This window comes from Numida meleagris, chromosome 1 (assembly GCF_002078875.1).
Source record: "Numida meleagris isolate 19003 breed g44 Domestic line chromosome 1, NumMel1.0, whole genome shotgun sequence".
NCBI classification, from domain to species: domain Eukaryota; kingdom Metazoa; phylum Chordata; class Aves; order Galliformes; family Numididae; genus Numida; species Numida meleagris.
Genome location: NC_034409.1, coordinates 75,680,694 through 75,693,752, shown reverse-complemented (window position 1 = coordinate 75,693,752; position 13,059 = coordinate 75,680,694). Strand labels below are relative to the sequence as shown.

The 13,059-nt window shown below is 51.4% G+C and overlaps 2 protein-coding genes across 3 annotated transcripts; one reads left to right on the top strand and one right to left on the bottom strand.

Annotated features, from left to right (window-relative positions):
- On the top strand, positions 5,206-10,064 carry GNB3 (G protein subunit beta 3). Of its 2 annotated transcripts, XM_021395978.1 has the most exons (9): positions 5,206-5,298; positions 5,856-5,894; positions 6,001-6,107; positions 6,217-6,280; positions 6,405-6,567; positions 6,668-6,734; positions 7,216-7,417; positions 8,180-8,396; positions 9,204-10,064. In XM_021395978.1, the coding sequence occupies exons 1-9, from the start codon at positions 5,242-5,244 to the stop codon at positions 9,308-9,310; spliced, it is 1,023 nt and encodes a 340-aa protein (XP_021251653.1). In that variant the 5' UTR covers positions 5,206-5,241; the 3' UTR covers positions 9,311-10,064. The 2 variants fall into 2 exon arrangements, with proteins under 2 accessions (XP_021251653.1, XP_021251643.1); XM_021395968.1 differs by lacking the exon at positions 5,206-5,298 and having other exon boundaries at positions 5,757-5,894.
- CDCA3 (cell division cycle associated 3) lies at positions 10,741-12,841 on the bottom strand. The gene is made up of 5 exons (XM_021395992.1): positions 12,629-12,841; positions 12,437-12,557; positions 12,157-12,363; positions 11,486-11,607; positions 10,741-11,112 (listed from the first exon to the last, which is right to left on the bottom strand). The coding sequence occupies exons 1-5, from the start codon at positions 12,833-12,835 to the stop codon at positions 10,975-10,977; spliced, it is 795 nt and encodes a 264-aa protein (XP_021251667.1). The 5' UTR covers positions 12,836-12,841; the 3' UTR covers positions 10,741-10,974.

The window sequence follows — 13,059 nt, the reverse complement described above, 5'->3', positions numbered from 1 at the left end:
ACGTCCCAATCCGATTTCCCCAAGTCTCTGGTGTCTGATTTAATTTGCCTGACGCTGCTCCTGGAATCAGCCCTCCCCCGGCCCCTCCCGTCCACAGCCTTCCAGCTCCCCATGGGGAGATCAGTCCTGGGAGAGGTTGAGGAGCTGAGAGGGAGCCAGGGTGGACGACAGGACCGACTGGGCACCACGAGGGGACGAGGAGCTCCTGGCTGGCGGGAAGCCATCCTCGGCTGGGAGGCAGGCTGTGAAGGTCCCAACCAGGGAAGGCAACCCGGCCTGCACGACAGATCCCGGTAAGGATGCTGCCTTGTTACCCCCCGTGTCACTGTGGTGAGGCTGGCACTTGGGACACTGGGTTCCTTGGTCTTATGCTGTGATGTGCATCGGGGTCTTTGCACAGGAGCTGATTCCACGTGCAGGTATCAGAGGAAGAGAGAGGGAAGAACTGTGGAGAAGTTGGGGATGGTGCTGAGGTGCCTTTATGGCGATGAGGGGCTCTGCTCTGGGATGAGGTCACTTGTTCTCACCCTGGCAGGTAAATCTCACCAGCTTCCAGACAGGGGCAGGAAGGCAGTGCCTCCCCTGAGGGAGCTGGTGCCCACCACCCTGTGCAGCTCTGTGCTACCGGTGTGTTCCTGCACACTTCTTTGCAGCCAGACACTTTTTGGATGGAGAGCAGACCACAGAAAGAGAGGAACAGAGCAGGGTAATTTTACCCTGGCTTTTGATCTCCATCAAAGGAGAGGGGGATCATCTCTGTATCCGGCTCTGCGAGGAGCCCAGGGTCACCAGGGCGAGCATGCAAGGCCAGCCAGGGGATTATGTGGAGACCCAGGGATGCTACCTATTAATATTCAGTCTTCCTATCTGCACCTTTCCTCTTTCTACTTGCAGCCCTCCTTCAGCATCCCACAGAGGGATCACTCCCTGCCCAGTGTGGGGGAATCCACCTCAAGGCCAGAAAATTCAGGGGTCCAACTCCCTTTTCTCCCACCTGTTGCTCACCCTCATCCCCACAAGTACATGGTGTAGGTGGCTCAGCAGGACCATTCCCTGGGCTGTAGGCTGGGATGCTGCCCTGACACGGTGCAAGGTACACGGCTACTGCCCTGACAAGTCGTGATGTAGCAGCAAAAGGCAGGGAAGGCACCCAGAATGGGTCTGGCAGTCCACCAACAGGAGCATTGCAGCAGGGGACTCCAGCCAGCTCACCAGAAAAGGCAGAACGGAAAAGAACTCAGTGGGAACACCGTGCTGGAGAGCAGGGGAAAGGAAAGCTGCTTTCAAAATCTAGGAACTGTCAACTGGATGAGCATGACCAATGCAGAGAGAAGAGGGGCCGAGGTGGGCTGACTGAGCACAGGCTGTTTGCAGTGCTGTGCTCCCCAGGTGTGCATGGCTCTCTAGAGGCACAGCTCTATGGAGCAGCGCTTGTGCCATGGGTCCTCTCCTGCTCTGTTGCGGTGCCAGGGTGACAGTGGTGAAAACGATTTGTCAGAGGGGCCTAGCAATTTGGTTTCCTCTACTGCTTAGCACTGATCTGAAGGAGCCATTACTTCCAGAAAGCACTTGGGAGTGCACCATTTGGATGCCTTTCCGTTTAACACCAATCTTGTCAGCTTCCATGAGCTTATCTGCAGATCCGTAAGAAATGTGCATCCCTAAGGTCCTGCTCCGGGCAGTACTGTGCCTTGGCCAGGCTCCAAGCTCCATTCTGTGTTCCCCTCATCTTCCCAGGTTCAGTTCCCCCATTTCCTGCCCTAAATTTACATGACAAGCTGCTCTTCCGCACACCTGCCTTGGTCCTCCCAGAAGACAGCTGCACTCCAGTGTGGACTTGGTAACTTGCTCTGAACAAATTTCAGTGAAATGTGATGGGTGGAGGTGTCAGGTGAAACTAGGGCTATTGTTATCGCTCGTCTGTAGCTTCTTGACCTTCTGAGGCTGAGAACAATTCCCAACACTGTTTAGATTGTTCCCTCAGAGGGATTTAAAGATTCAGGTGGAGACCTGAACCTGAGCTGTACCTTCTCTATACTTAGCCCTTTTTATCCATCCTTGAGATCATGCCCCTGCCCTTTGATCTTTCTGTCAGCTCTGAAAGCTTCGCATCTTGTCATGCCCCTTGGCAGAGGAGGCTCCTGGGAAATGGCTCTCTAGTGCCATATTTGAGAAAAAATACATCCAGGGAAAGGAAGAGACCAGGTTAAAAAAGTAAACAGGAGAGATACAGAAGAGTCTGTGGACCCAAGGAGTGCTGGGGGACTTGCATGCAGCCAGTTTCATTTGGGCAACAATTGCAGGAGTGGAAGGAACAGAGAAAAATGGCTCCCATTGCTGTGCAGGTCTGAACAGACAAAACCAGAACTCCACAAGGATGGCTTAGGGAAGGTGAATGGGTGGTGATTTCAGATGGGCAAATGTCTGTGAAATGATGGCCTGCATTGCAGAGAGACAGTGCTGTTCCAGCCAGAAGTTTGAGGGTGAGTCCTCTGGTGACAGCAGCAGGACCTGAGGGAACGGCATGGAGCTGCATTGGGAGGGTCAGTTTGGGAGTTAGGAAAAGGTTCTTCACCAGAGGGCAGTGGGGCCCTGAAACAGGTAGTGGGCATGGCCCCAAGCTTTCAGAGCTCAAGGAGATTTTGGACACTGCTCTCAGACATAGGGTGAGTTTTGGGTGGTGCTATGTGGAACCAGAAGTTGGGCTCAATGATCTTTGTGGATCCCTTCAAACTTGGGTTATACTATGGTTCTGTGATTCTATGGAAGAGATTACCATGGAGAGGCCAAGCCTTCACGCTTTGGGGACCAAGCAGGGGAGGATGGAAGGAGAGAGTGAATGGGAAGCAGAACAGGCATCCAGCAAAAATAGGCATCCAGTGCTGAGGGCTGTGGAGATGTGGTGGAGAGAAGGTAGGATCGGTCCTGGGGAAAACCATGAGAGGGCAAGTTCTGGACCAGAATGAAGGAACTGGTCTGCATGGGGATGCTGAACGTTCAGGCTTGCCACTTAGTGTGCCAGGAGGCAGTGACGAGAGCTGCACACAGCATCCAGACCTTGTCTGAACACCAAAGCTGAGGGGCAAACATCACGAGATGAGGAGCCTGCTACTGAAAGCTGCAAGGTCTCTTTGGCATCTGCCCAGTCAGCAAGTGAGCTGAGGGAGAGAGTGGGCTGTCCAATCCTTTTCCGAAGAGAAGTGCCTTCAGGTGGGTTTTCAGGACCGACATTATTCAGCCCTCTTTGTTCCACCTCTGGGAGAAATCCCATCCCCATCGCCACTGCTCTGTCAAGAGAAAAAAAAGACAGTGGCAAGGGGCCAGCTCAGGTGCTGATCCCCCCCCATCCTTCAGTGCAGCTGAGGCTGACTGAGAGCCCTAAGACACCACTAGGAGTATTCCCCAGGCTCTGACATGGTGTCCCTGGGCCTGCACCCTGCTTCCTCACCATGCATGGTAAAGGCAGCAGGCAATGGGCAGCCATGCTGTAACCCTGTTCAGGCTTGCAAGCAGCTGGTACAAGACTTCCTCTGCAAAGCATAGTCGAAAATATCCTCTCCCTGGGATAAATACCTGCCTCCTGGGAGCTGAGGGAAACCTGCATCTCCCTCAGCAAACATTGGCCAAGCGGAAATTAATCCTGCCTGAAGCATCAAAGGACAGAGATGCTCAGTGGAAGGGATTCTGAAGAGAAACTCAAAGAGCTCAAAGGGGGCAACTGTACAAAAACTGTAAGCAAAATTGGGCCTCGGGAGCTATCAATGCCTGGGGAACGCCCACAGCCAGAGAGCAGCCTGGCATGGAGGAAGCAAGGCCTTCAGGCAATAGGCCAGAGCAGGATAGAGATGCTGTGGCTCTCAGGGCGTAGAAGTAGTTCTGCAGGTGCTGCTGGAGTCTTACAGGCCTTGGGCAAAGTGCCAGCTTTAAGGATGAACACCTAAAACATTTCTGGACACACATACCCATCAAGGAGAAAGACTGAAATAATAAAGACCAGATTTGTCTACAAGAGTGGAGATGTCAGAATCACTGGTGGAATTTTAAGTGCACCAAATGGAAAAGAGAACAAAACTGAGATGTTGTACAATCATATGGTGTAGCTGTAACTTGAACACAAACTGCAGTTCTGGTTCATTGCCATCTCTACACAAGCGTATCATCTATGCTCTGCAAACAACTGAAAAGCGCTTAGAGAACAACAGAGGTGATGGGATGTAAGTTTACATGTAAGGAATGACTAAGTGTGCTCTGCATTCTGCAAGAGAGATGGATGAAGGTGAATATGACAAAGATCGATACCATTCTGAGTGACACTGAGGTGAATAGAGACCATTTATTTGCAGATTCTTTCAACTCAAGAGCTGGGAACCTCCAAGTGGAACTAGTGCCATTTGGGTGTGTCAGAACCAGGAACTTCTTTATAAAGCATGCCAACTGAGCTGTGGAATTCCTCACCACGGTGCACTGAGGATACTAAATTTCGAGCATGGCACAAAAAGTGACAGGACAACTGTGTAGAAGAAAAACGTGTGAAAGCCTCGCATAGTAATGCTGCTGCTAGCTTTGGAAGCCAGTGAAAAACTGGGGCTAGGAAAGTAGGAAAACTACCACTGTCTGTCTGCTTGTGTTGTTCTTAGAGTCCTCCCTAGGTGTCCACCTTTTTTTTTTTTTTTTTAAATGGGAAACTAGAAGGGAACTCTGATAGAGCGCCTTAACAGTCCCTTCATTTCCTTGATGGAGGACTGGTAAGCATTGCCTGTTAATGCTTTGCCTATGACAAAGGATAAGAAATCAGCCCCACAGCCTCTGGGCTTCCCTCATCAAGTTTCATCCTCCTGGAGCTGAGATAGTTTGGCCATGGACAGGGAAAAGCACAACCAGGACTTTGTAGGCCCTGGCACAGAGAGGTTATAATTGGGGAAATATGTGGGCAAGTGCAGCAGAACCTCAACAAGATGTTCTGGAGGTCTTCAGCTTCTCAGTGCTCATGTAAGCAGGATACAAGTCCAAAAGGACTTTTGATGAGGTCCAGTATGACCTTCCCAAATGCTAAGGGCATTGACCAGATACAATGAGACATTTTCAATTGCTCAACCAAAAATCAGCCTTTATCAGAGACACCTGCATTTCCGTAACTGAGCAGTCCTATTGGTGCCCTTTCTACCTTACATCTCTCTCCCTTAATTTGTCTTCCCAGATTCAAGGTTGCCCACGTGGAGAAGCCACCTCTAGCTCAGAAAGATGGGGGAAATGGAACAGATGAAGCAGGAGGCTGAGCAGCTGAAGAAACAGATTGCGGTAATGCTGGCAATAGTTGTGAAACTGCTGACAGTGTGTCTATCCCTTGTGTCCAAGTCTCCAACTTGGAGCTGAGCTTTCTCCAAGTACATCCTTGGAGCCTTCTACAGCACCTCATGGCCCTCTAAATGCTAATGGAGATCTTACTATATGGAGGGAGGGATAGGAAGGAGAAGGAGACAACAAGGGGGAGAAGGGAGAGGACATGGACATCATGTCTGCAGATGAGCAGACTAATTCTTCTCCAGACCTCCTCTGTCTGTGCGGGCAGCTGGTGTTCTGCCATGCTGGAGGATCCATGGAAAAGGTGTTGCATGGGGAACTGGATGCTAGGCAGCCTTAGGCTCACCTCTCTATTGCTTGTTTGATTGGTGCTGGGCAGCCCTGGTCACAGACCAGGAACCCCCTGTGCTGGGTACAATACAAACTCAGCAAAACTCCTATCTATTGCAGTTCCACTTTAAATGAGCCTTTAGGGAATGCCCCTGAATTTTACTTGCTGTTGCCTCCATCACACAGCTTTTTTTCTGACTCATCCACTCTTGTCTCTCCTCCAGGATGCCCGGAAAGCTTGTGCCGACACAACACTTGCTCAGGTAAGGGTCAGGGCTGGTTGGGCAGGTTCGTGTGCACAGGGTTATCACACCCCTGGGACCCTGCAGTCCCAGATTAATTCTTTCACTCCCCCTGCTCTTTCCTCAGATTGTGTCTGGAGTGGAGGTTGTTGGCCGCATTCAGATGCGGACCCGAAGGACTCTGCGTGGGCACTTGGCCAAGATCTATGCCATGCACTGGTCAACGGACTCCAAGTGAGAGATACTCCTAATCTGCTGGGTGCCCAGCAGCACGTAGGCATAGAGAGCAAGGTGGCTCTGGCAGAGAATGAGCTACTAACACAATCTTGCTCCTTTCTCACAGACTCCTGGTCAGTGCCTCACAAGATGGGAAACTGATTGTGTGGGACACATACACAACTAACAAGGTAAGAGTCATGTGGTTGCAGAAAACTGGGATGGGATGCGGGATTGGAACCCCTCAGATGCCCTTGCCTTGCTTTCCCATCTCCTCTGCTGCCACAGGCCAGACATGGTTTCTTGTCCTCCCAGGTTCACGCCATCCCTTTGCGTTCCTCCTGGGTCATGACCTGTGCCTATGCACCCTCAGGCAATTTTGTGGCCTGTGGGGGCCTTGACAACATGTGCTCCATCTACAACCTCAAGACACGTGAAGGCAATGTCAAAGTGAGCCGGGAACTCTCAGCTCACACAGGTGGGTGTGCTGGCTACCAGTGTCCTGGGTGCCTCCGCTTCCAAATCTCACTCTTCTAGCCCTGCTCTGTCTCTCATACTCGTTGGTTCCTGCTCCCCAGGTTACCTCTCCTGCTGCCGATTTCTTGATGACAACAGCATTGTGACTAGCTCTGGAGATACCACATGGTAAGTATTATCCTCTGTATCTTATTGACACGAGCAGTCACAGGCATTGAAAACTCACATCGGTCCCCTCATACACTGCATTTTGGGAGAACTCTGCCTCAGAGTGGTGTGAGATCTCAGGCTCAGACTATGTGCAGCCCCTCTGGCTCCTATGGCTCAGCAAGTGATGCTCTTTCACTCAGCAGCACCTTTCTTCCCACTTTATGTAAGGATTAATTGTTTTACCTGAAGGCCGCAGAGAGGAACTCAGGAAGCCAGACTCCTTGTTATCCCTTGGCGGAGCAGCTGCTGCTTTTCCTTGTTGAAGTCAGGTCAGGATACAGGTCTACTGGGGAAACGGCAGGGACTATACTCCCACTCATCTCGTGTGGTAGCCAGGCCCACGATTTCTCTCCTTCGTTCTGCAAGCAGGACAACCCTTTAACCCAGCTAACAGCGCTGCTTGGCCTTGTCTGGCTCTGACAACTTCTCTCTCCCACAGTGCACTCTGGGACATTGAGACAGGACAGCAGAAGACCGTGTTCCTGGGTCACACTGGAGACTGTATGAGCTTGGCAGTTTCCCCAGACTTCAAACTGTTCATCTCTGGGGCCTGTGATGCCACAGCCAAACTGTGGGACGTGAGGGAGGGCACCTGCCGCCAGACATTCTCAGGGCACGAGTCTGATATCAATGCCATCTGCGTACGTATGCCATCACTGTGGTAGAGGGGAAGAAGAGAAAACTGAGGATGGGCCAGCAATGAAATAGAGTCTCAGGTCAAGGTTGAGAGAGACTGTCACAGTCATGTGAGGAACAAGGGCCTCGGGATCCAGCCTGAAGCAAGGAGGGCCTGAGTTCAGGTTGGAGGCTGGTTTTTCCCAGGCCCTGGGGCACCAAAGCACTTGCTGTTCTCCAAACCCGGCATGGACCCAGCCAGTACACCATCATCTGTGGAGCTCTGCACAATAACACATGAGTTCATTCTGCTTTGCTTGTGCCAGCTGTCAGGAACCCCAGTTCAGGCATGATCTAGGAGCTCTGACAGAAGACACAACAGAGGTAGCTGGAATATCTAATTCAGCTGAGGGTCTCATCTTGAGCTTGTAGAGGTGGTAACTTGGGATCATAAGATCTTCTGAAGAAATCTTTACATAAGGCAGAAGAAAGATCTGGGGAAGTATGAGGCAAGGATTCATACCAGAGTGCTAGAGGTGACAGGACAGGAAGTGTATCAGTGTAATCTCTATCTGCTAATTAAATGAATCTGCTGGCTTCCTGCAATGTACAGCTTTTCTCACCTGACACACGGCTATCCTTCTGCCACACCTGCTCCTGGAGAGCTTGATTTTTGCTCTGGGTGTTGGGAGCAGGAAGCACGTGTGAGAAAGTGGCTTTCTGGTGGTTAGCAAAGGGGTGAAAATCCATAAACACAGCCTCATTAAAATCTGGTGTGCCCTCCCCAGTTCTTCCCTAATGGTGAAGCCATCTGCACTGGCTCGGATGATGCCACCTGCCGTCTCTTTGACCTCCGGGCAGACCAGGAGCTCATAGTGTACTCTCACGAAAGCATCATCTGCGGAATCACATCAGTCGCCTTCTCCCGCAGCGGGCGCCTCTTGCTTGCTGGATATGATGACTTCAACTGCAACATCTGGGACTCCCTGAAAGCAGAACGCGTGGGTGAGTGGCTCCTGGAAGTACCTATTTCATTCTCTGCAAAGGTCTTCCATCCCTACCAAAGCAAGAAAAAGCGATGTATCCCTAATTTTTCTAAAAGGGACACATCCTACACCAACCAAAACTCAGCAATGCTTCCTTGTGCTTAAATAAGAAATACAACTATCTTAAGAACTGTTGGCTTTAACGTTAAGCAGGTCAAGCCTTCAAACAACAGTTTTTTGGATGGGAAAAGCATCAATATTCCTCTTAGCTAAACTGCTCTCAAACATCAGTATTATTTCATACATTCTTACAGTGCTGCATGGTGGCCAGGCACCAAGCTGAGTGTAGATCTGGGCTTCTATCCAGCAGCTATGGATGTTCTATGATGCAAAGGATAGGCCCAGTTACCATCTTTCTTCCAGATGTGGCTCCTAGTCCCCCTAAATTCATAACACAGCCCACCTTTTGATCTCCAGCAGCATTCCTCTTTTAGTCTTGTCAAAGACACCATCCTTTCTGGTGTCCTTGGCTCCATGGTGAAAACAGCTGGCAACAATCTCTTGTGCTGAGGATGCATCTAGCTGGATCTTCCCAAGAACATTGCTCCTTGGCCAGATCTCCTAGTTGTACACCATGCACAAATGTTCTTCTGCATGCTTGCTCTTATTAGCCAGGTACAGATTGCTAATCACATTTTGCAGGAGCAGTGTGATGCACAAGAGACTGGATACACAGCGCATGGGGAACACACTCAGCTCAGTCAAGCCCTTTGCCTTCTCCCAGCCCCATTTCTTTTACTGATGTCTCATCTTCCTCTCCCATCAGGAATCCTTTCTGGCCATGACAACAGAGTGAGCTGCCTGGGGGTGACAGCAGATGGCATGGCTGTTGCCACTGGCTCCTGGGACAGCTTCCTCAAGATTTGGAACTAAGGACAGCAGAGGAGAGGGAAAGAACAGCAGAAGCACAGCCCACAGCAACAGCATCATCGGCCAAGCACAATGGAAACACTCACTTGTCACTCTCACTTATCTCTACACACTGGTTGCTTACAGGGGTCTCCTAGAGTGAAAGCGGGAGGAGGAAGAGCACACTCACTGGCTGTTCTCTCCACCTCTAAACAAGCCTAGCAACTTTTAGCTTCTTGCAGGCTTGAAGACCTGCAAAACACAACAGTTCATTCATTACATCTCTGGACTTTACAGTACAGTTCAAACACCCCACATCTTCCTTCAAACACCTCTACCCACATTTGGTATCCAGCCCTTGGAGGACCCCTCATTCAACACCTCTGTCCTAGACCTCTGTCTTTGATTTAACTATACCTAGCTTCTGTGTGGCTGTTGTATTCCTGTGCAGGCAGCCCCAGAGACATACTAGGCTTGAGATTTATAACATGCAACCCCTACCAAGCAGGTAGTATATATTGGGCTCATTTTCTACTGGGGAAAACTTAGCTCAAGTCCTATCTATGGATAAATGGGGGAAAAGATAGCCCTCAGACCTTCCAGAATACCAGAGAATGTTTTATTTATTCTTATTTATTGTTTGCTTCCTGCTGTTCCTTCTCTTTTTGCCTCATTCCTATATTGTGCAGTGACCCTGTTGAACCAGTAGCCATCACCCACTGCTTTCATGTCTGTTCTAGACCTCCATAGTCCAGGCAAATAAAGAAAGCTGACATAAGCACCATAGACTACGTTATTTCCAGGCCCGCTCTCCTCCTATGAGCGCTATCTATTGACTCTCTCCAAAGAGCATATTATTTTAAGTCCCCAAGGAAGATGTTCCTCTGTTGTTTTGTTGAGAATAGCCCCATTTGTTCTGAAGTTCACTGCTCTAAGTTAGAATAGGGTGCTGAAATTACATCCCTGCAAGCCTTGGAGATCTGACACAGCTATTATGTTCAGCTGATATTCCAGTTGTTGGCTAATAGCCACATCATGGCATCCACCTACTCTGTAAGGAATTGCTGATAAGTCACTGCATCTCACTATCTTCTATGGAAGATAAAGGTATTTATGCAAATATGGTATTTCCTCACCCTGTTTTGGATTTTGTCCTCATGACAGATATTCTCAATAAACTACAATTCTTCGCATACGTTAGTTTCAGATCAGATGCAGAACACCAGCAGTACTAGATAGATCAGTCTCCTGACTAAGCTTGGACCACAGTGGGGTCTGACCCTTCTCAAGTCCCTCAGCTCTGCAGCAGTATGGTAGAGGCAGGGGACAGCTGAGCATCAGAGCTAGTGGAAAGCTGAACTATGTTCCTTAAACTTGGAACAAAGAAAACATAACATACTGGACAAGCAGGATACTCCTACAGCCACACCAGATACAGACTATCAAACACTGGCTCAGTTTTAAGATAAGTTTATTTACTATAAGTACTATACAGTCAATACAGCCTACAGAGAACCAAAGCCTGTACTGTATATGAAACACACACAAAGTTATGAGTATTATCTTCCCAACAGAGAAAGGTGAAGCGCAATCATGAGTCTGGAGTCTTAGACTATTTCAGGATTTCCCGTTGTAGAGGACTCTCTTAAAAGAAGAGAATTACAGCAAGACTCTTGGAAAGGAAATTTCTAGTTCTCCACAAAAGGACACTGTTGGTTTTCTTTGTTCAAGTCACTCCAAGCACAGTTCCCAGCTTTGAGGCTCCTGCTCAGATCCATTGCCACTTCCTTCTCCCCAGGGTTCTCCCCCAGTATGTGCCTCTTAATCTACAGAAGGAAAAAGTAACTGTAAAATACAAGCTAGTCGACTCTCAGTAAAATATGTAAGCCATTTTTAGGCCATTCAGCTTCGACTGAATGTCTGACATTCCAATACAAGAGTAGTGGATTTTCCTAGAGAATAATGAGAGGATGTACTAGAAGGGATTCATGTTGTAGAAAGTTTGAAAATACAGATATGGAACCAGATTTGAAAGGATCTAGGCATAAGATCATCCCACAGAAGTTCACTAAGGACATCACCAGGCTCTACATGTTTTGGAGGCCACAGTTCCAGCCTGGGGCTATACAAAAATAGAAATTGAAAGATTCATTATTTCAGCCCCCTCTCCCTCCCACAGTGTGAGGCGCTGAGCTTTACCTGGCGTTGGACAGGAGCACTGGGGGAATTATCATCTTGTAGGATACTGAAGGGAGAACGGACAGTTCCACCAGATGTTGCCAAGATCTTGTTGCTGGCCTTACGTCTTATGTGCTTGCTCCCTGAGGAGCAAAGAAAACAAGTCAATGTGCCACAACAAGGCTAAAGGGCCCTGGATTTTAAGTGCCTCCTGACATGATCTCATCTACAGAAAATGTTACCCAAAAGGTAAGAGAATCAGAATGAGATAAAGCCTCTGGATCCATCTGATCCAACCCCTGCTCCCGCATGGACACCCAGGGCAGAATGCCAAGGGCCACATCTGGGTGGGTATTAGAGTTCTCCGGGGAGAACTCAGGGCCTGTGGGCAACCTGGGCCAGTGCACCATCACCCACACAGCACAGAAGCCTGGTGTTCAGAGGGAACCTATTTGCTCCAGTTTATGCCCATTGCCTCTGGTTCTGGCACTGGGTAACACTAAAAGGAGCCCAGCTCTGTCCTCCGTGCACCCTTCCTTCGGGTGTAACTCTTCAATCCCTGACAGAACTCGTTTAGAGAAGCAGTCCCCATCCCGCCAGCTGGAAGGATCATTTCAGGCGCCGGTTGGAGACCGCTCGCCGCAGCGCTTACCCACCCCACGCAGCCCCTCAGCGCACTTCAGGGGGCTCACCCGAGGCCAGGCCGGGCCCGGCACAGCGGTGCGGACGCGCGGTGGCCTCACAGCCGGGCTCGGGGCCCCTCTCGGCCTGCAGCTCCACGGCGGCCCGCAGGGCTGGCTCCTCCAGCGTGCGCGGCGCTGCGGGTGACGGCGGCTCCAGGGGCGCGGTCTCGACGGCGAAGGCCTCTCCGAGCTGCCTGACCAGGCACTCCACGCTGTCTGAAGGGGGAGAAGGCGGCGCTCAGCCCGCGCCAGAAAGAGGCCCGGCGGCGGGGCCCGGCCCGGCACTCACCGCTCAGCGTGTCCTTCATGGGCGTGCGGGAGATGCCGGGCGTCGGCGAGCGCGGGTCGGCGTCCTGAGCGCCTGCCTGGGCAGGGCCGGGCTGCGGGCTGCCGGCGGGGGAGCTCACCACCTGCGGGGGACAGCGGGCGCTGAGGGACCGCGGAGCACAGTGCGGAAGGAGGAAAAGAGGAATAGATGTACCTCGATGGGGGTGCGCAGGATGCCGGCGCTTGGGGAGCGTGGGTCGCTAACGTGCGCCAGGTGCCGGTTACGAAGAGGACCGGGCACGGGGGTGGTAGGAGCGCTGCCCGAGGCCCCCATAGCGGCGGGCGCGGAGCCGCGGGGTGCCCGGCCGGAGGCGCTGCCGCGATTCAAATCTCCCGCTCGGCCGCGGTGGCGCCGCCCCATTGGTCCCCGCCCGGGACTGGGCCCCGCCCCCGAGCCCGCCCCGTGCCCGCCCCTGTCCCGCCTCCCGCCGTCTGTCGATCTTCAGGAAGCTCCGCCCCGCACCGCGACGCCATTGGCTGAGGAGCTCGGCAGGTCCGCCCATGACGGCTGAAGGGCGGCCGCGATTGGCCGAGGCGGCCGGGCCGAGAGGCGGGTGGGCAGGGCGCCAGTCTCTCAGCCACGCT